The 23,919-nt window shown below is 39.8% G+C and overlaps 1 protein-coding gene across 3 annotated transcripts in view; it reads right to left on the bottom strand.

Annotated features, from left to right (window-relative positions):
• The window catches only part of CXADR (CXADR Ig-like cell adhesion molecule), a 70,294-nt gene that overhangs the window by 40,182 nt on the left and 6,193 nt on the right, over positions 1–23,919 (bottom strand). For all 3 annotated transcript variants that reach the window (XM_058522946.1, XM_058522944.1, XM_058522945.1), the window contains exons 2-3: positions 5,807–5,973; positions 2,088–2,292 (exon numbers count right to left, since the gene is read on the bottom strand). In XM_058522946.1, the coding sequence (XP_058378929.1) occupies positions 2,088–2,292; positions 5,807–5,973 (372 nt within the window). The remainder of the gene's footprint in view (positions 1–2,087; positions 2,293–5,806; positions 5,974–23,919) is intronic.

Genomic DNA, 23,919 nt, shown 5'->3' with positions numbered 1-23,919 from the left:
TTTGCAAATATCTTCTCCCAATTGTTAGGTTGTCTTTTCGTTTTGTTGATGGTTTCCTTTGCTGTGCAGAAGCTTTTCAGTTTGATGTAGTCCCACTTGTTTATTTTTTCTATTGTTTCTCTTGCCCCGTCAGACATGGTGCTTGAAAAGATGTTGCTAAGACCGATGTCGAAGAGCGTACTTCCTATGTTTTCTTCTAGAAGTTTCATAGTTTCAGGTCTTACATTCAAGTCTTTAATCCATTTGGAGTTAATTTTTGTGTATGGTGTAAGGTAGGGGTCTACTTTCATTTTTTTGCATGTGGCTGTCCAGTTTTCCCAACACCATTTGTTGAAGAGACTTTCTTTTCTCCATTGTATGTTCTTGAAGGCCGAGAAATCTGAATAGGCAAACCTTGATAATTACGTACCCCAGACCTAAGTTTCCTTGTCCTGTCAATTCTTCACAAATTTATTGTTTGCTTGTGTCAAAGATATATATACTGCCTGTTCTGTTCGCTCTTGGAGCATCATTTCTTTATGGTCTCCAATGCGTATGTATTAAACTGGGTTTTTCTCCTGTTAACCTGGTCTTGTGTCAATTTTACTATCAATCCAGCCACAAGAACACAAGAAGGGAAGAAGGGGATTTTCCCCACCCCGACACCTGCTTTCATATTTATAAAAAAGAAAGGTAACTCCATGTTTACTGAACGCAGACACAGAAAGCTAGAATTTCCAACATGATGATATTCCTTTTCCTGATGCCTTGCTCAGGTTCACTTGCTTTCATACCATAGGAAACATTCTGAACTAGTGCCATTTAGAAATGGAGTGCCTTTTATCAGGACTCTCTTGTGAGCCCACTCAACAACGCTGCCAGTGGAAGACTGCCTTACCAACCAAGACAACCCCTGAAGTTGCCATTGGGATGCACAAAAATCCACACTCTTGTTCCTAGTCTATACCTGCTGTGATATTCATTCTTTAGAAAAGAGTGATGTTCAAAATGAGTCTGGAAACCAACACATTTAATTACTTCTCCATCCTCCCCTTCTAAACCAAAAGGAATGAGGTAGAAGTTGATGTGGGGGAGACCTGCCTTGATTAGTTATTTCCAGGGGTACAGGCAGTACTAGCAATCTGAATTTCCTACACAAAGTGGGTACCCAAATGTCCCCCAAAACAGGAGACCTTAAGTCACAAAACAGGGGAATTTCTTATCATAAAACAGAGCCAGATAGTTGTTTTTTTCTACGTGGCAGCCATTTCTGTGTAACATCTACCACAATAAGATTTAAAAGTATATTTATGAACAATGACCTTTCAGAGTTTCCTGATTTGAAGCGGTTAAGACTGCTTGTGCACGACCACAGAATCTAGAGAAGGATAATGAACTTTTCGGTCTTTGACAGCTTACAAAGCCATTTACACTTATCTCCTTCTTAATTACCACAGAGAGAGCAAGACGATATCCCAGTGATCATCTGTCTAATCCCCTCAACTTTAAGGACAAAAAACAGTGAAGCTCAGGGAAGGATTACCTGACATTTCATGGCCTTATCCCAATTCAACATCCCTTCTACCATATTCCATCTTCTCTGTTCCAAATACTCCAATCATTCATCATAGAAACCTCATTTACTCTGAGTAACACAGTTTGAAAAAGCTTGAAGCGCCCATAACAAACAACTTTGAACTGAATGAGATCAGGTAGAGATTTAACGATAATTAAATCTTTTTATGTTTCAAAAAGATAGGCTGAGGCCCAGGAAATGAACAGGTTCTACTGAATTCTCAGGGCAAATCTACAGACAATGCAAAAAACCTGGATCTCCTAACTCCTGGCCTAGGGTTCTTCTCCCATATCACAAAACTCCTTCGTTTACCTTCAAATTCTTTTATGAATTTCACAAAGCAGCTGGTCACTTCTTATTTTTTAAAAAAGTGTGCCAGCTTTCTGTTTTATGTTGTTTGAGGATGTTAAAATTACTTCAAATGTTTAAAATTATTACTCTAAAACACTAAGCTTGGTCTCATATAAATGCTGCTACTGTAGTACTATGACTAATCACCCAATAATAAGTAACATTAATACAAATAACTTACCAAGAACTGTCAGCTGAATCTTCTTATTTGCCACACCAGGAGCTTTTTTCACTTTGCACTGATATGTGCCAATATCCGACAACTGTAAATTGGTGACATTTATTGACGCATCACCAGCCTGGAGATCGCTACTTGTAAAATGTACTCGTCCTTTCAGATCTTGGTAGTAGTCATCATAAATTTTGTCTCCAGAATATAAAATAATCTAAAAGAAAACCAAAATGAGGCAGGAAAAAAACAGACAAACAAGTGAACCCTCTGTCTCATTCAAGGAGCTCTGGATATTCCACGGTACTGTGGGATCCAAAAAAAGAGTTAAGAACACAGTATTATGAGGAAACCTACAGTTATTCAAATCACAGATTAAGAAAACGGAAAGAGATCAATATGATCCTTGGTTATGGTCATAAATTCTCATTTTAAATGGACAAACAAGACCCAAGATGATCAAGTAATACAGCCCTATATTAGAGAGTGAGTGAGTGAGACTGGACAACAACACAGATTTGTGAATTCCTATACACTGTTATGCCAATCAAATGTATAAAAGCATTTTATACATTTGTACATACCACCACCACCACTCCCCCAAAAAGGCCTATGATAACTTACCTGTGGAATCTAACAAAAAAGACAACATTTTTGTCTTAGTATCTAACTTGGAGGTACTTTCGAATTCTACACTCTAATACAGTCATGTGTCAATTAACGATGGGGATGTAGTCTGAGAAATGCATCGTTAAGGTGATTTGGTTGTTATGTGAACATCATAGAGTGTACTTACACAAACCTAGATGGTATAGCCTACTACACACCTAGGCTCTACGGTACTAATCTTACGGGACCACTGTCATATGTGTGCACTCTAATGCTGACCGAAACGCTGCTATGCAGTGCATGACTGTAGATAAAATAAACCTCTTAAGATACATGTGCCCAGGTTAACATAACCTTTCAATTAATTTTCTGTGACTAAGAGTAAAGACCTCTTCCTAATTCCACTAAGTTTTCTGAGCCACTGTTACAGGCTTTGATGGAAATAATTAAAGGCTAGATTTAGAGAGAAAATAAATTCTATGTTAAACTTGACTTGGAAGAGAATTATAGTAGTCATCTCTATCACTAAAATAATTGAACATATTTCATAATTTTTCACATTTGCTAATGAAATCCTTCATTCTGGTCATCTGAGACCCAGAGGCCAAAGAGAAGTGGTGCCAAACTCAAATAATAATCAGAAAACACGACTAGAATCTAAATCCTGCAGGTAATTATCTATCTGTGATGTTCATTATGGACAGCAAATCAGAATAAGTGTGTCATCTGCAGGAATTTCTCGACGGCAGAGACTTGGGTTCTTTTCTGTATTATCACCTCTCCTTCCATGCTGACCCCACTCCTAATCCACTAAACACTTTTTATTTATACAGTAAACGTCTGCCTCTAGGACACACTCAATATGAGTTTGCTAATTAAATAAAAGAAGCAGTTGAAGGTCCACAGCTGACTTACTCTGTAAACACAAGCCATTACTTTATTTGCTACATCTTCTTGCCATACCCACTTGTCAACAGCAACACTGAGAACTCCTCAAATAAGGCTGCCATATCTTCCTCTGCATTTAACTACTGACTCCCTTGTTGTGAAAAGCCAAAAAAATGAAACATGGAGGCAGTACAGGAGAGTGCAAAAGATAATCAAGTGCAGGAGGGCAGTCAGAGAGCCCTGGGTTCCAACCCCAGCTGTGTGACCCTGGGCATGTTTCTGCAAATCTCTGGGCCTCCATTTCCTCTTCTTCACGTGTATAATAATTCTCAAGTTAAGGTGTTGTTTGAAGGCTTAATAAATAAGCATATATAATTAAAATATATAAAACACTGCCCAGCACATAGAAAGTACATAGTATATTGCAACTGTTTGCTAACTAAACAGATCACACAGAGAATAAGGACGGAAATTTCTCCAGCCAGCTGGAGACCACACCAGCTGCTAGCTTAAATATATTAAAATAAGGGCTCAGCTAACATAGAATGTAGCTGAAATTCTATACAAGCATCCTCTTCTGACCAATTTCTCCCTAACGCTTCTTTCTTTTGGTCTGATTTTACTGTGTGTTAGGTCAGAGGCTACGTTTTTAATCCAGAAATGGACACTTCACCCAGTCCCTGCTTTCACACTTGTCTCACAAGTCCTGGAGGCAGCAAGGCTGTGCCTCTCACTCAGCACAGAAGACTCTGGGCCCTCTTCCATGAACAGACACACAAGGCTACAGCACACGCTGTGCTTCTTGGTCTCCAGACGCACCTTGTCACAGGGTTTCACTCACAAGTCTAAGGCAGAAGCATTTAAGACCCGCGCTCTCCATTCATTCATCTCAACCATGGGAGCAGAGTCCTGGACTCTGAGGGGAGAGGGCAGTGCACTGGCAGGGGCATGAGGGGTATGCAGGACTCAGGCAGAGCCGTGTTCAGGGTGCCAGCACTGCCATGGAGAGAGAGGGGGAAGGAGAGCAGGGCATGGAGGGAACGGGGTATCTGGGCTGAGCAAACAGAATGAGTCAGGCTCAATTTATCCGGCTTAGGGAGACAGAACCAAGTTCCAGTAGCAGAATCAGGGCAGCGGCATGTCCTTGGAGGGGGTGGCCTTAGTCATTCAACTTGGGAAAGCACCTTAGTTATTTCCTTTAACAGATATATCATGGGAAAACTGCCCAGATTTAGCAAAAATAGTAATTACCTAACTGCAATGATTCAGCCATTAACCCCTTCTTTTATATGGACCATAAGTAAAATTAAAATTTCTCTTCCTAATATATATATTACCATATTCTTCTAAATATTTGGACTTTTCTTTCTCTGGTCTAATATAATTTATTAACATTGATTTTTTTAAAATTAAATGTGTCAGATGAAGCTAGTATGCAACACTGTAAATTAAGCGAAATAGTCTGGTACCATTAAAAGGCAAAGTGTAATATATGTATTTAGAGATGAGATTACCGGGCAACTTTTCTTCTTCGTGCTACTTTTGGCTTTCTAGTTTTCTACGTTAGGCTCTTATTATTCTGTAATTAGAAAAAAATCTTATAACAATATTTCGATAATTTTTTAAAATTTAAGATTGAACGTTTTATAAATTGTTTTTTTGCTATAAAGACTGTTTTGCTTTTTAAGAAATTCACTGTACAAGATATTTAACTTGAAGAAATATGGAAAATAGACTCTAATAATATGTATCCACGTTACATTATGTTACACTTGATGACCTTTATACTGATAACAGAATCCTTGGTTGTGTAAAACTTAAAAATTCAATTCGATCTAACTTTTCACCAAGTCAACTCACCATCCCCTAACACACTGTACACATTCCTGTCACACAACCGTGCCTGCTCCACATACCCCTCCACTACTCCCTGTCTTGAATATACTTCCAAATCCAGATTTTCGGAACGTTCACAAGTTCTTCCTCCTTCTAAGTCTAGTGACCTTCTCTTCCTTTGAAATCTTAGGTCACTTATTATCCATTTCATTCCATTACACGTGTCCTCACTTTCCACCAGAGCGACTGCCTTCCTCACCTAGACCAGAAGCTGGAGGAGTCTGCGGCTTTCTTCACAGCTCCCTCTGCTCCCCCAGCGGTGTGATCAGCACAGGGACGGACACCTAAGACAGGTTCCACAGACACTTGCTGAGCGAGCAAGTACTTAGCAAACTTACCACTTGATCCACCTTCTGATTATCAGCTGGGGATAGCAGCCACTCGATGTCCAGCGGTCCCTGGTCTTCTGAACCAACGGTAAATTTGCACGGCAAATAGGCAGTTTCCCCTTTGGCCTTCTCAATCATCTGGTCAGGAGTAGTAATACTCAAACTTCTGGTGAAATCTGGAGAAAGAAACATGTACACGGACTGAGCATCTGCTGTTAGGCTGCAGCACGGTCAGCGCATCCAGCCATTCAGAGAAGGTGCACAGGATGCAATGGAAACAGGATGTGATTTGGGACCAAGGTAATGGAGTTCCAACTCAATCATGCCCAGTTTTTAGTTTGTGCTCTGTAAAAATGGAATAACAATATTAATATCTATCTTATTTGATACAATTTCCTTTAAGAGCACTGTGAACCTCCCAACTTTATGTAAGTTTCTATTAGCAGAGGGTGGTTTTATATCCAAGCAGATGTTTAAAACTGAATTTAGCTTGGGGCCGGCCCCGTGGTGTAGCGGTTAAGTGCGCATGCTCCACTGCTGGCGGCCCGGGTTCGGATCCTGGGCGCTTACCAATGCACCGCTTGTCAGGCCATGCTGTGGCGGCGTCCCACGTAAAGTGCAGGAAGATGGGCACAGATATTAGCCCAGCGCCAGTCTTCCTCAGCAAAAAGAGGAAGGATTGGCATGGATGTTAGCTCAGGGCTGATCTTACACACACACACACACACACACACACACACAAAACTGAATTTAGCTAGAGTCTCTGTAAGGTCAGCTGGCATACTAGTTCAAGGCTATATTAATTCATGCTTGCCACGGTGCCACAAACACAGGGGGAATTCTTTGTCACTGGGGCACATGCTGATGAATTCTGACACGTTTTCTGCCAAAACTTCCTCAATTCTAAATCTTTATTAAAAATCTGATTCTGGAAGTTTCATTGAATGCTTAAAAATACTTCTAAGCTAAGAAAGTACATCCAAAGAGTTCTCATCACAAGGGAAAACAATTTTTTTTCTTTTTCTTTTGTGCCCATATGAGATAATGGATGTTAACTAAACTTACGGTGGTGATTATTTCACAATATATGTAAGTCAAATCATTACGCTGTTCACCCGAAACTTTATACAGTGCTGTATGTCAATTATATCTCAGTAAAACTGGGGGGAAAAAGAAGAAATTGTTTAAAAAAATATTTCTAAGCAATAAATTTTGATGACAATTCAAAAACAAAGGCAACTCTGTCAATTCATATATTTTTAAATTTATCAAATAGTTACCTCAATAGTATCTTTAAGACATTTCTTACTATTCATCCCATCCTATTTCCCTTCTGAAAAAGTCAGTCATATTTATTATATTATTTTTAAAAGACATCTTAAAATTCCATAACTTATTCTCAAATTCATATTCTATAAAACTTCCATTTACATCACACTTAAAGAGAGAATTAATGCTGAATGGCAATATTTGAAAAATACGTAAAAGCCAAAATAAGATGTCCTAAGCCCCAAACAAACAAAATTCCAAGAGACTCTTCGGATGGAGTTTGTTAACGAGAGGTGGCTTAAACCCACTACAACTCTATAAGAACTGAAAAAAAGTCTCCTCTTTGCTGCTAATGGTTTACACAAAACTATTATCTTTTATATGCATAAAAGGTGGAAATAAACTATGAGCAAAATGGCATGATTTCTTCATCTATATAAAGAGAAAAAATACCAAGTTTAATCAATTCACATCTTGTTTTTCTTTAAAAAAAAGCAATTTTATTCATTTCAATTCACATATAAAATAGATCTGTTCACTACGTATGTCTTATAATAAGATTGAAGTTTGAACAAGCCAGTTAATTACTCAATAGAAAATGCAAATTTAGTCTGCAAATGAACCATCACACAAAATTTAATTTTTTTACTATTTACACTATAAAAGTTTGCAAGGCACTAGTTTGTCACATCTATGTTTTCCTTATGACAACCCAACATTTTCTTACATACAAATTCAAATACCTAACGTATGCAGAACCCCAGTTTCAAATAAACAGCAAATTTCAGCAGCTCTACCACTTGGACCTCTACATCACCCAACACTGACTTGCAGGGCTGGAGGATGATCCGGCAGAGGCCCTGAGCACGAAGATTATGGTACATGAGGCCTGCTTCCCTCCCCTTCCCTGCCCCTGCTTCCACCATAAAAACAAACACACTAGGGCAAAATTAAGAGTCAGTAAATCCAAGTCCTAATTCTCCATAATGACTACTTTGATGCCGTTTTTCCAATAATACATTCCAACAGAACAAAACAAAGAATTAATTATTAGCCATCCCATGACCCTTTCCAGGAACCCTAAAACAAGTTTACACACATGGACTATCATTTGTCATAAAATGTTAACTAAATTGAAGCCAACAATCGAGAAGGAAAGAAAAGCCAGATTACATTCAAGACCATTGATATTCAGGCACCATCCTGAGCTTTTATCACATTTAAGTGCACTCCTCAAATAGCAAATTAAAACTGGACACGGGTTCTCTGCACCTCTTCCCTTAAATGTGAGACTGTCCCTGCCTTAACAAGAGAATGTAGCACGAGTGCTGCTGAGCGAGTTCCGAGGTCAGGCCTCAAGGGGCCTTGCTGCTCCCTCGCTCCCTCTCACCCTCTCCAACCCCTGCCACCTGCCGCCATGTGGACAAACCACATAAGACAGAACTGAGGTGTATGACGCACAGCTGCAACTGCCCAGCATGCAGCCACCCTAGAACACCCGCCCCAGTCCAGACCAGCGGTCTGCAGCCCCATGAGTGAGCCAAGAACTTCCCACCTCCGCCTGGCCCAAAGTGACAACCCACAGGATCATGAACTAACACGATTTTTGTTTTAACACCTCTAAAGTTTCGGTTGGTTTGTTATACAGCAAAGATTGATGATCCACCATGCAAACCCACTGATCCAGCCCAAACAGATCACTTAAAATCCCCAAAACAGTCCATACTACTCCAGTCTCCATTTCATGTCCACATTTCTATTTAAAATTATATGATTTGATATTTATGTGTACAATCTCAAGTGCTTCTCCTGAATTAACAGTCAATCCTCCAAATAAACACTCTCTCTCATTTCTAATAAACTCAGGCCCATTCCTACCTCATTCCCTAAGGCATTCTTCTACCTCTCTAGCCTGCAGGGACTTTGCTTTCCATCCTCCCAGGAATGCTGACAGTACTTCACTGTCTGCTATCCCTATCAGCATTTGGCACTTAGCACATACTAGCTTGGGTCTTTTTTCCTTCATAAACTTTACTGGGAAGTTACTTAGGCAGGCTCCATGGTTTTGTCATGTCTTCTAGATGTTGACAAGCTTACTTCCCTACTACCTTGTATTTTTAAGTGAATTTTTAAACTACATGTCCTGATTTACCATTCTATTGTTACCACCACCAGGGCTGCGAGAAATTGTCAGTCCCTCTATCTCCTGTTGTGGTTCCTTGCACAGCAGTAGAAAAGAACTGGTGACTGGATTATAACTTCGATCAATTTTAGAAATGTTGAGAAAGAGCATTCATCTGCCAGAAGAAGTTCCTGCTACTTAAAGATCTCCTTTCTATAGCTACTACAATTTGTTGCCTGCATTTAATTTGTTTGGGTATTAATACTTTATGTATGAAGTAAGATAAGAACAATCTAAGCACACTCCAGAATGAAAATTTCACTTCAAAATGAATCAAGACACAGTCCCAAAATATGGAGGCAAGAATATATAAGTGAGAGGAAAAATTTGTCATAAAAAACAGTTAAAACTTCCTGGATGCTCTGTGCTTCTAGAATTTTTATTTTATAAAAATCAAATAAAAATGTTAAATGATGGGGCCAGCCCGGTGGCGCAAGCGGTTAAGTGCGCGCGCTCCGCTGCGGCGGCCCGGGGTTCGCTGGTTCGGATCCCGGGCGCGCACCGACGCACTGCTTGGCAAGCCATGCTGTGGCGGCGTCCCATATAAAGTGGAGGAAGATGGGCACAAATGTTAGCCCAGGGCCGTCTTCCTCAGCAAAAAAAGAGGAGGATTGGCGGATGTTAGCACAGGGCTGATCTCCTCACAAAAAAAAAAAAAAAAAAAAAAAAAAAAAAAAATGTTAAATGACATCCATTAGATATCTAAATGGGTAGAAATTCAAATCCTCCTAATTCATGCTCTCAGTACTTATACTACACAAACTCAGAATAAAACGCAACTTAGTCTTTATGAGAGTATCCTTCATTCTTTCTTGTTTGATATATAAAAATTACTTTTCTCTTAAAAGAGTACCATAGAAAACATTTAAATGTGTATAAAATCTGGAAAGTTATATATCAAATTGTTAGCAGTTATTTTTAAGAACTGAGATTTTAAGAAAGGTGATTGCCCATTTCTGCTTTATACTGAGATTTTCTTAATACGTATACTAAAGAAATTTTAAACAGACTTTTAAATGGCTGTCAGTATTTCTCTTCCAAAAAGTGTTTAAAACATTCAACTGCTCTTCATTGTGTTGCACTAGAAATGAATTAAAATCTCAAGATCACACAAAACAGTTACTGGGTTTCCTAGCAACACGGAAGGGGCCTCTTTTGCAGAGACATAGTTTTTCAAGTGTTGATGTGTGCAACAGTCACAAATTGCAGAAGACAAAAGGCAGACACGTGGTCTCATGCAGTGTCTCAGGATTCTTTCCTAACACTGCCCAATTCTGTTTATGCAGCAAATCGAGTGATAACTGAACTTGCAAACTACTTGCAAGTTCAAACATGGTCTCAAAACTAAATCAAATAACAAATCTTATAATTTTATTCAAACTTATATCCAAAGTGTAATGAAATACGTGGCACAAGTATATGCAGAGTCCAATGAATACTCACTCAGCACTGAATTAGATAAACAAACTGAAGCATGTCCCATTTTAGCAGTGACTGCAATAACACCTCTCAGTTTTCTGCTTGCCTTTTTTAACCCCCAAATTCCAAATCACCTGGATCTTTATGGCGCTCCTCTTCTGCCCAGTCTGACTTCTATCTGAGCATCAAAACGACATGAGTTCACCAGAGCATTTTTTAGCCCTTGATGGATGTTGTTCTCTCCTACTAAGGCCTTAGATCTGTTCCTACCCTAAGAATGGGGCAGAACTAGAGATGAAGGAAGGCGCTACTCCTCTAGAAGGAAGGCAACCTTTGGAACTGATGACCTGCCTTGACTTAATTTTTTTTTTCAAGTTTAAGCTACACATTAACCTGGATGGTCTTCAGCTCTCCTTTTTTTCCTTCTGGCAATCTTCAAGTCATAGGAAGATGGAAGGTGCTCATGAAACTTTATGGTTGGTTAAAAAAAAAAGAGAGAGAAGTAAACATGTGAGAATTTTTAACAGTGTCTTGAGTGTGGAAAGCCTTAGAGAAAAACAGAGAAGAAACACAAACGCTATGAAGAGAAAGACAATTTAACTAGATTAAATATTTTAGGTTAGAAAATCATCAGCTAGCATTCAACAAACACTTGCTTAATGAAGGAAGGTTTTCTGTTGTTCTATCACTGAGGAAACAAAACAAAAGGCACGGTTAGAAACATTTTCCATGAATTTACCTATACTAGTAAGACAGTAAATGTGAAGTCTGTCCAGGGATGGCATAAGCACAGCGATTTTAAAGATCATGTCTGAGGCAGAATTCAAGCAGTGACAGGTGAGGTCTTTTCACCTGGGTGCAGAGAGAGGGGTATGAATTACGAAACAGGCAACTACATAAACTGTCTATAGAGATCTAAGCCATCAGCAAAGAGCTTAATCACAACAGAATAAAGCAGCAGTCAAGAATTCTGGACGCCTGGAGGTAAGCCGGTCACAATTCTGGGATATGCTGAGGGAAGAGGAGGCCAAGCAAAGCTCACAGGCACAAGTACCCTTGCGTGAGAACGGAACCAGAAAAGGCCAAGCTTGGCCAAAGTGCTGAAGACTGATGATGGCCTACATGGAGAGTAACTGAGCACAACTTACTGTCCACACAACAGCAGGACTGTGAAACATAAACGTGCAACCACAAGAGGAGACTTGTGAAATATAAGTGTGAAAATCCACTTTTGGGAATTGCAGCTGAACTCACAAGAGCTACTATGTGCAAGAATACTATTCACTGAAGTGCTGTGTGATACAAAAACATCTGAAAACAACCTAAATGCCCAACAACAGGTAGCATCTGAGAACAACCTAAATTCTTTAATAACAGGCAGGAAAATTAGGGTAAGAAATCCAAGCTCATCTACATGAGACAAAGAGCTAGGACAAATACACAAAGCTAGAACCAGTCCCCCAGCAAAAAGACCTTACTAAAATATGGCTCTGGGGTGGTAAAATCGACTTCCATTCATATTAATAGATGTTTGACTAAATATTGCGGCCTCCAGGTTTAATTCCATTTACCTGATAGCAAAGATAATCATCTAATCATTAGATCTTTCAAAAAGACCATGACTTTAAATATATGTTTAATAATAAATATACAAATATAATACTACTTTTCTTTGGACTGTGCTACAGACTAAATTGTGTCCCACCAAAATTCATGTTGAAGCCCTAACCTGCCCCTTTCCCCCATGTGACTGTATTGGAGATACGACCCGTTACAGAGGTGATTACGGTTAAATGAAGTCATAAAGGTGGAGCCTTAATCCAAGACAACTGCTGTCTCTTAATATATCTGCAATATGATGATTTATAATAAGAAATATATATCTGTTCTTAGTCCCAGTTCCTGGCACAGAGCTCCTAAGAGCGATAAAGGTATCTTTTGTTATGTTAATGAGGTGACTTTTGGAAAATCCCTAGGTAACCTAAGGATGGGCTGGTTGCCAGGGGAACCAACCCTGTGAGTAGAGGATAGGAACTTTCAGTACCACCCCACCTCCCACCTCTGGGAAGGGAGAGGGGATGGAGGTTGAGCTCCAGTGAGGTCAACTGAGATTGGCTCAATCACCAATGGCCAATATTTAATCAATCATGCCCATCTGATGAAACCTCTATAAAACCCAAAAGGACAGTGTCCAGAGTGCTTCCGGGTTGGTGAACACGTGAGGACGCAGGGAAATTGGCATGCTCGGCATAAGCGTGAAAGCTCTGCACCCCTTCCCCATACCTTGCCCTATGCATCTCTGCCATCTGGCTGTTCAAGTTACATCCTTTTATAATAAACGGGTGATCTAGTAAGCAAAATTTTTCTCTGAGTTCTGTGAGCCACTCTAGCAAATTAATTGAACCCAAGAAGTGGGTTATGGGAACCTTAGATCTGTAGCCAGTAGGTCGGAAAGAGAGGTGACAACCTGGACTTGCAATTGGCATCTGAAGTGTGTGTGGGGAGGGGGCAGTCTTGTGGGACTGAGGTCTCCCTTAACCTGTGGGATCTGATGCTACTTCCAGGCAGACAGTGTCAGAATCAGGTTGAATTGTAGGACACCCAGCTGGTATTGGAGAATTGCTTGGTGGTGTGGGGAAAAAACGCACATCAGAAATGGTGTCAGATTCAGAATACCCCAAATCCAACCATTTCTATCTAAGCTCAGGCCACTATTATCTCACAGCTTGATAACTGGCTCCCTTGCACCATCCACTCTTCCCCATTCTAACCCATCTCCATATTTCACCCAGAGTGTTCTCTACACAATTGTTTTTTAAATTACGTCACTGCCATGTGTGAAAACCTCTGGTGGCTCCATATTGATTCAGACACCTTAATTCCCCTACAAGGCCCTCTGATCAGGCACTTCCCCACCTCCAGTTTCCTAGCAGCGCTGCGCCCACTGTAAGCTTCAGCCAGTTCTTCCTCCGCTCTTCCCATTTCACTGAGCACCGCACACTCTAGATACTGCCTTCCCGCTCCATCCCACCTTCTCAACAACTCCTACTACTTTGGTCTCAGTTCAGGGGCTTCTTCCAGAAAGCATTCCTTGTGCCCAAACACAGGTGGAATCAGATGTCCCCCAGGTACTCCTAGGGCAGCTGATAAGGCCTCCACCATAAGCACTGCTCCTGCTTTACTGAAGTTGCTTCTTGACTGTGTCCTTCCTGCACCCCCAGGGAATATTTCACATTTGATTTTGAAGCCAAAGACTACGCTTCTGGATTGTCACTGGTTTCCTTCAGCGCAGCAAAATTTCAGGTACTCAGCTGGGGAAGAAAAAAAAAAAGCTCACAGGCACAAGTACTTTCACCTAAGAGAAAGGTAATAAAGGATCTACCAGAGATCAAAGATAGTCCTTTCAAAATGGTGGAGAAAAATTAACAAGTTGTAATGTCGCTAAAAGTAGGTGAAAATAAGTTACGACCTTTCTCTATTACAGATGGAACTACAACAGTACAAGTGTCACGGTCTGGGCCCAATCATAGAAGGACATCAAAGAAATCAGAGGAAGCCCCAATGGGAAAAAGACGAGTAAGTCCATATTTGTGTAGCACTTGTGTTCGCTCACACTTTCCCTTGATGCAATGCCCACTCTCCCCCTTGCCCCACCCTCTCCCACTGAGAGCGCCTCCAGCCATTTCTCAAGAACCTCTGACCTCATCTCCTCTCTGAAGTTTTTCCTGTTCCCCACAGGCAGTATTAATTGCTTCCTCCTCCTATTACACAATGTGTTCCTCTACTGGAGGTAACTGTTTACATGCCCCTACCCTTAAGCACACACTTTCACTCACATTAACAGGGTCTCAGGGCTTCACCCCTGGCGGGTATGTCCCAAGCCCTATTTAATAAGCCCCCAGACCTGTGTTGGACAAAACAGATAAACTGCAAATGGAGGGTGGGAGTAGAGGGAAGGTGAAGGAACTATTTGAAGAGGAGTGGTAATGGGAGACAAGAGCAACAGACCTTGTGGGGAAGTCATGGAAAGACCATGTATCCAGGGAAGCAAAGAAATGGAACAATGAAGCCAAGACAGGAAATACAGCTCAAAGGGGGCTGAGGAAGCCCGGTCATATGCTGATGGGAGCGAAGACTAATGCTTATTACTTTAATAGCCATACTATAATAAATGCCTGCAAATCTGGTAAGAAATTAACATGTATGCAACTTTATATATAGTTATTTAATCTGAGAAATATGACACTAAGAAAAACTTTTGCGAATATTCTAAAATCACAACTACGGATAAAGAATCTTTCAACTATCTCTAGAACAACATGAAGCAAAAAGAGAAAAATATTACACACTGATGTGTGGTTTCTCAAAATATCTGGAGTCATTCCAAAGATATTAACAATAACAAAAAAAAACTAGAAATAAAAATAAGAATTTAAATTTACATTCCAAAAGTTTTGCATATTTCTTTGGTTTCTTGGAAATGGTTATGATGACAAACGTCAATTGTGATACAGAATTTCTCTGATATTGACTTTTTTGAGAAATGTCAAAGAAGGTCGTAAGAGTTACTATTTTAAATACAGAGGACACATTCAATCATATTCCTGAGTTCAGATCACAGAATTCAGGTATCTTATATAAACAACACAATATTAATCAAAAATGATTTACTAGAGCAATGTTATGAAACAAACTGGACAAATCAGAAAGTGGTGTGTTTACAGGATTGATCGGGACAAGTATAATCTTGTTGGGTGTGTCTGATAACAAATACTACAGGTGTCTGTCACCAAGATATTACAAACCTCGTGCAAAAATGCAACCACCACACTATTTAGAGCATTTCCTTGACCCTAACTCCAACCTGTGCCAACTTTCCTCACCAGAAGTTGCTTTGGGATTAGCAATATTTAAAAGTCACCTAAACAGTGTTTCCAGAAAGGAAAAGGAAAAACATTTTAAATATGTGAATACTAGTTAACTACTCCAACCAGGCCTTTAAATATTGCTGGCAGAGAGAAGAAAACACCCACAGCAAGGTAGAAACTATGCTCCTTGCTGTCTAGGAGTTTTAGTTGTTCAACTCCCACGTGCGCTACTCAGTACAGTACATTAATACAACTTACAGCTAAGAAAGTAATACTTACAGTTAGATAAGTTAATAACAATGAGAATGACATTAAGTCCACTTCTTTAATTTTCTCTGTAGTTTTTCTAATATAAATTCCCAGTTCCCCACCCACCACGAGAAATCAAAAAGCAGGCACCCAGCAAATAAACTGAGATGCAAATGTGGGAATCATCATCTTCACAACAAACAGTAACAGTGACTGAGGACTTATTACGTGCCGAGCACTTCTCAAAACATTTTATACGTATTAACTCTTTCAATTCTCAGAACAACTCGGAGGGAGGCAGTACTATTATGCCCACTTGACAATGAAGAGTCAGACACTGAGAGGGAGCTAAACCACAAAGGGAGCAAGACACACATCTAGGCAGACCGGCTCCCAACCCCACACGTCCTGTAAGTAGAAGTCTACCAGTAAACACTCCTGGATGTAGAGATTTCATTGTAAAAATCACTATAAAACACAGTGAGGAGGTTATTAGACCCCATTCCAAACACTGTGGTGGAGCAGGGTTTGGAATTTACACTATTCCTCTCCTATACTAAATTTCCGAGACAGCATTTTAGGTAGCACATGGTTCAAGAGCTTGGGTAAACCTTTTTTTTTTTTTTTTTTTAGCAGGGAAATAAAAAGCAGACTAGGAATCTGTTGTCAAGTCTGTCACAAAAAAAAACTATCATTTTGGACACGTTGATTCTCTAGGGCTCAAACATAAATTAAAGATGTTGAACTTAATTATCTATTTCAGATCTAAACATGTCCTAATTCTAGACCATCCATCAATCAATCAACAAGACGCCTTCCCCTGACATCCATCTCCTCCCCTCCTCCCACAACTCCAAGGCAGCACAGTTCTCTGAGTTGGCCTCACAACAAGTGCAGACACTTCTGAAACATCAGCCTCTTGAATTACGGAAGCCGTTCTGCCCAGTAATAGCATGGGCTCTGAAGTCAGATCTGCATTCGAATTCAAACTGAGCTTACTAAACGCTTGGCCACAGGCAAGTTTCTAGCCTTTTTAAATCTTACCGTTTTCTTCTTTAACGTGGGAATTAATAGTAATAATGCCTACTTCACTGTAGGGATTACATAAAATAATGCACGTAAAGCTCTTAACAATTTCAGCACAACATGGTATCATTCTTTCAATAAATGGCAGCTAGTATGACAATTCTTCACCTTATAAGCCTGTCACTCCCTAGTAGGATATAAATTCCTGTAGTGTCGGGAAGGTGTCTTTTAATCTTTTATCCCTAACACCTAGCAGTGCCTTCTGTATCGGAAGAACTCAAAATTTGATATGTAAATAAATGATACTGAAATATATCTACTAGGTTTGGCAATCAGAATATCATTGGTGACCTAAGCCGAATCTGGTTTAGTGAAGCCTTCGGGGACATGCACATATCTAACTACAGAGGTTTAGATTATGTGAGTAGAGACAGAAGTGACTATTGTTTTGAGGAACTTGGTTTTCAAGGGTAGGAGAAAAGGAGCAGAGCGTGATGCGTAGTTAAGGAAAGGCTGTTTTGAAACGAGAAATGTAGAGCATGTTTATAGGTCAAAAAGACGGGGCAAATAAAATGAGAGAGGTTAAACATACATATAGTAGAACACTTAGAGACTGAAGGATCAAGTCCCCAGAAAAGAATGATACCTAGAAAATAGGGGATAAGACACCTTTAAATATGAATGGAGGGAAGGACATAAGAGGACCAGTACAATTACGGATAAGTTTAAACACTGGGGTCAAGGAAATGAAGGGAATTTGTACCTGAGAGCCTCTTATTTCCTCTGTGACAAAGGAGGAATACAGCATTTACTTAGAATAAAAGAGGCAGCAAATATGGGTAGAGGGTTTTTGGAGACTGGGTCAAGTCTGAAACACCTGTGAAGAGGAACGGGAAAAGAAATGAAGGACTCCAGAACGGTATCAAAGGTCCAACTGAAATGAGCTGATAGGTGACGAAGCTGAGCAAAGATATGCTGTGGGTTTATCACATCATTTTTTCTAGTTTTATATATACTTGAAATTTCCCATAATAAAAATGTTAAAAAAAAAAAAAGAAAAAAAACCATAATGATGCGGCACTACACACCCAACAGAACAGCTGAAATGAGAACAGGCTCTGAGGAGGATGGGGTGCAACTGGAACTTTCACACTTTATTGGTGGGAGTGTCAACCGGGACAATTAACTTTGGAAAACTGTTGGGCAGTACAACTAAGGCTAAACATACGTATAACTTATGGGAACCAGAAATTTCACTCATGGGGAGAGAAATGTATGCACATGTGCACTAAAACAAATGTATGAGAATGTCATAGCAGCATCTTTCACAATGGCAAAAACTAGAGAAAAATGTCCATCAACAGTAGAATGGGCAAATCAGTGGTGGTATAGTCACACAATAGCATACCATATAGCAACGCAAATGAATAAACTCAAGCTACACAACATGAATAATCTTACAAACATGGTAACAAGTGAAAGTGAGACAAGGAACATACACTGTGTAATTACATTTAAATAAAGTGTTAACACTCATGTCTATTGTCAGAAATCGGAAGAGAGTGAAGTGACTGGAGGGGGCACAGGGGGACCTCTGAGATGCAGGTTATGTTCTATTGATCTGGGTGATAATTACACAGATGTGTCTCCTCTGTGATAATGCTCTGACCTGTACTCTTATAAACAATGCTCTAACCTGTGCTTTTCTATGTATGAATGTCATACTTCAAATAAAAGGTTTATTTAAAAACAAATTTTAAAACAGCTGAAGGAGTTAGAGACAGAAAAGTTATTTTTATTTTGTTTTTATTAAAAATATAATGTTCTGATGCTTTATAAATGTACTTTTAAAAAAGTCTAGCCAAATTGGACAATGAACAGGCTCCCCCGTGCACCCAGCTGTGCATTCGCACTTTTTCTCCATCTGTGCACCACAGGCCACGAGCAGGAGCAAGGCAATCAGCCTGTAGGACTGATCCATATCAGGAAGGGGAGCTGGAGTCTGACCCCGGGACCCTGGTTTAGAGAAGAAATTCTGGTTTTAAAGTAACCAGAAGACCAGAGCAGGGAGGAAGGGGGTAAAGCCTGGAGCTCTCAATGATAGCAAGAAGGTGTGATGGAAGTTTGAGAAAGCTGCGAGACAGTGAATAGAGTTCAAGATTTCAGAGCTGAAGAACTAAGTATAAGATGAGCTGCCGAAGTAAAATGGATAGAAAATCACTGTATTTGAGAAGTCAAGGAACTGTGGTGTAAGGATGTTAAAAAAGCGAACTGTGAAATGTAAATACTAAAATGCCAAGGTAATGCTATACTGGGGGGCAGGGGAGTGCAGAGGAGGGGACGGGAGGATGAGACAGGGAATTTCTTGGTCCATGTGGAGAAGCAATCAGAAGTTTGGTGTAAGCAGAGGGCAGGAGTTTTAAAGGCTGAAGGATTGGTACACAAGGTGGAAGGGAAATAGTCTGGAGAAGCCAGTAAGGTCTCAAGAGAAAAATCAGAAAGCCACGAGTTTTTACATCACAGAGCACATCAGCTCTGATCCCCATCCTGCTCTGCTTGGTATCACAGCTGGGGAGTAAGGGCCTGACTCCCTCCTCCGGGTTGACGCTTGCGGTGAGTACTGGAACGGTAACTTCCTCGTTTGTATCTCCTGAAGCACCTAATAAAACGCCTTGCCCATATGGACACATGATATTACTTATTTACACCCAACTTCTTCCACAGGGATTGAGGTTCTTCATAAGAAATATTTAATATATAATTTATAAATCAGGAACAGAGAAAATGTAAATTATACTGGAAAGCCAGACAGGGGGAGTTAAGAATGTGAACATGCAGATAGATTTTCCACAAGTATTTGTTGAATCGGATTGTGATCCACTCCTTTCCCACTCTCCTCACACACAAAGACACACTCATCTCAGGAAAGCATTCAAATTTTAATTCCAATAGAAATTAAGGCTCGGCGTTTTTCCAATCCATGTAGTATATTAACTTCTCCCTGTTCTCTAACACACAGACGCTAATTTCAGAATTCTCTGGCAAAACAAATGCAAATAGGATATTTTGCATTATGGGTAAAGCAGATCCGTTGCCATGGTGAATATTTTCATCACCTTCATAGAATACTATGTATCGCTCCATTTTAAGAAATCTGCCTTTGCCTCCTTGCTCATAAAAACCTCACGCTCTCTTCTCTTCCTTTAATTAACATGAAACAGGAAAAGAGACTGAGTACTCGGCAAAAATAAAAAAACCCAAAGAACAAAAAACTCAGGTGAAGTGTCTTATAAAGATGAGATCACAGAAAATAAGAAAGCAAAGAAATAGACATAACAACAAAACGAGTAATAACGTTATCTCCTCATGGAAAATCCTAAAGTTAATAAAGGCAGGGTTAATTATAAGAAAATCATTCCTGTTGTAAGCATGTCTAACTTGATTGCCTCTATCTTGGCATTAATTCCTTTCTAATATCCCAAAGTGAATTGAAATTTCCCTAGCAACCATCACCAGGGGCCATTCTATTCTTATTTGCTATCTCTCCATAAATACATTTATTTCCCCTATAGGCAGGTTAAAAACATTATTTTGGTGCATATATTTGTTTTTGCTGCCTTATATCTAAAACGTAAATGAATATAACTATCGAATAAGGACAGCTGATATAATTTTGTGTGTGTAACAAATGTTCTGATGATTACAAGAAACTAAATAAGAAACAAGAGACTTTATTTAGCTTGTTGCCAACAGGAATGCTATGTGACACAAATAATTATTTTAGACGTAAAATCTCATGAGAGCAACTCCAAAGGCATGTTCCATTTGACAAAGCTGTTCTGATGGCACACCACACCCACGCTATTTTAGTTAGCAGGATGTTCTGAAACTAGATATGGTAGAAGGTGATGGAAACTAAAGCTCCGAGTCTGAACGTGTGCTGATCAACAGGGCCGCTGCTAGCCACATATGGCTACTGAACACTTGAAATGTGGCTAGCACAAACTGAGACATGCTGTAGGTCAAATACTGACTAGATTTTGAAGACTCAATATGAAAAAAATTTTTATATCTCTTTAATGCTCAATTACATCACAGATGGAATTAATACTTTGTATATATTGGGTTAAAGAAAATATATTCAAATTAATTTCACCTTTTTCTTTTTAGTTTTAAGTGTGGCTACCAGAAAATTTTAAATTACATATGTGGTTTGCATTATATTTCTATTGGACAGTACTGTTTGGACCAATGCCATAATTTATTGGTCTTAGGCCTTGGATTTACAACTTGATTCCTGAAAATAAAAATATAATGTGTCCTTCCTACCCCAAAGTGATCAGGAGAGTAGATTCAAATGAGATGCATGTGAAATTGTCTTAAAAAAATAAAGGGCGATCACTTTTCTAGCCCAGATTTACCAGTTCATTCTAAAAGTATCAGATTTTACATTGCACAGCCAAGTAGGTTAAAGAACCTTCTCAATTCTTACTGTAGAAATACTCTACACAAACACAAAACACTCACAAGTTTTTGTCCGGTCCATTACAGAAAACCCCCATAGGAATCTTCCGGTATTCAAGAGTTCAAAGCACTCTTCACGGGGGAATCTGAGAGAGACCGAGGGGGGTCAGCAAGAGTCACTCTAACAACTCAACAAAGATGTGGCTCAACATTTGGTTCACTGTATCTGCAGTTCTTTGCGATTCCTTGAGAGCATTTTAACTGTGCAGCCAAACCATCCTTCCTTTGGAGAAACCTGTAAAACTCACACAGAACATACATCCACACCACGGGAAGGTGGAAAAAGTAACCACAATTAGTTATGTTGTTTCTTCTTGAAATCTAAACACATTTTTATTTCTTAGAAGTAAATGAAATCAAAGTCATTCCCACTGCAACTTGTAAAATATCTCTGAAAGAATGAAAGTATTTTAATAGTTTCTAAAGAAATCTGCATGGATAAACGTTGGTTAATTTGACGGTTACCAAAGGACCAAGAGAAGCGTCCCACTGATCTCACACCTACCCTAAAAATAGACTGTCATTATCTCCCTCCCTTATCCTATCTCCCTTTTGTGCACAGGGCAGGCAACAGTCTTTTCTTCTAAGAGCACCCTGCCAATTAAAATAAATTGCAAATACTGCTGAGTGAAGTTAAGGCCTTTAAGGCTTAAACTCTAATTGGCTAACTCTTTATTAGAAACCAGAATGGGTGAACCAATGAGATGAGGGAAGAAAGGCTACAGAAAATACTAGTGGGAAAGCACAGAAGAGATAAAATGTCTCTTTAAGTCACCATTTTGCCACTGAATGCAGAAACATTTTCAACTTCCTTCCCTTTTTCTTTTATGTGGAGACAGTAATGGATTCAACAAAGTGAACAAATTACAAAGAAATACTGATAATAGATCCCCAAGAGATCACCAAACCATGAACTCTACTGGCTTCCTGAAGAGATCACTTCACCACGCCAAGGTGAGCTCTCCCATCCCCGCCACACTCCGCCATTGCCAGAAAACGTCACTGCTCCTTACTCCTACTTAGTGCCACACTCTTAACAGAAACCAATCTAATTCCAACACCAATCTAACAATTATTCTAGAATATTAGACTTATTTTCTTAAAAAACACAAGATAGATGAAAGAGTACGATAAAGCCATAAGCTCATTTTAGTTAGATCATTTTTAATTACTTTCTAGGTTATGTTAATAATTATTGTAAAGTTCACATCCATTGCCTGCTAGCCACCAAATGAACCAAATCAAAAGTTCTCAGTCTCAATTCTAGCCTTTATTTAATTATACCTGATAATGATTGGTGTATGATAGAGGAAAGGTAGAAACAAGGGGAGGGAGAAAACAGGCTGCAAACAGGAGATTAAAATGGGATTGGAGTGGAAACATAAGTTCACTTCACTAGCGAACATTGGCAAAGCTGACCTGTGCAGCATACCCAGCCCAGCCCTGTCTGCCTCTTCCATGATGTATCTATTTTTGTTCTTCAAAATGCTCTTTCCTCTCTGGGTCTTTTTCTCAAGCCAACAAACATGAATTCCTGTCTAGCACACCTTTCCCCACTACTCAATTAACACACTGTGCCACATACTGGGAATGAAATGAAAAACAGACAACCCCTGAGCTCATGAAAGGTATGGTCTGGTCAGGGAAAACAATTACAATAATGGCACACTTGGTAAGTGTTAGAACCTGTTCCAGTAACGGGATGTGCCGGGAGCACAAGGAAAAGCTCACTTAATCAGATGCCAGTTATGAAGCCATTTCAATCATCTTAAGAGATGCTGGTATAACCTGGACTATGCATAGTGGCTGGAGGGATTCAAGTGACTTAGAAACTGACTGGATGTAAACAGGTGAGAGAATGGGAAGTCAATTAAGGTACCCAGATTTGTGCCTGAGCGTTTTGGTGGCTGAAAATGCCATTTAATATGAGAGGGAACAGTGGTATGTAGACAGGTTCAACTGGAGGTGCCTGTGGGAAGTCTCAGCAGAGATAGTAAGTGGGTGGCTTGAAATTATGGGCAAAGCTTGGGAGATAGACTAGAAATAGACTGGAGGCTGTAAGGACATAAACGGTAACTCAAGCCATAAACGGAGGAATCCCAACACTTAATGTACAAAGAGGAAACTGGGCCCATAAAGGAAAATGAGGAAAAGGTTCTAGGTCTGAGTGGCTGGAAGCTAAGGGTAGTCCTTATCCGCTGGCTCTACCTTCTCCCCTGCGTCTGCTACTGTCCCCTAGAATCAAGGCCCTATGTGCAACTCCTCACTGCCAAACCAACTGCAAGTGCTCCATACATTTCTCATTTTCCACTTACCTGAGGCCCACTCCTCAATCTATTAAAATCGAGCTTTACTCTCACCACTACAGAAACCGCCCTCCCTGTGGAACCGACAACTTCCTGAACGTTCTCAATAATCTCCTAATGGTAAGACCCACTGGCCTCATCTCTAGGACACCCTATCCTCTAGTTCTCCTACATTCCCCATCACTCCTTATTGTTCACCTTCTGTCCACCTATTAGATGTTGATGGTCCCCAGCGTCACATTTCACCTTCTCTTCTAGTCCTACCTGCTCTTCCTGGTT

The sequence above is a fragment of the Diceros bicornis genome, chromosome 27, assembly GCF_020826845.1.
Source record: "Diceros bicornis minor isolate mBicDic1 chromosome 27, mDicBic1.mat.cur, whole genome shotgun sequence".
Classification (NCBI taxonomy): Eukaryota; Metazoa; Chordata; class Mammalia; order Perissodactyla; family Rhinocerotidae; genus Diceros; species Diceros bicornis.
This window is presented reverse-complemented; position numbering and strand designations above follow the sequence as displayed.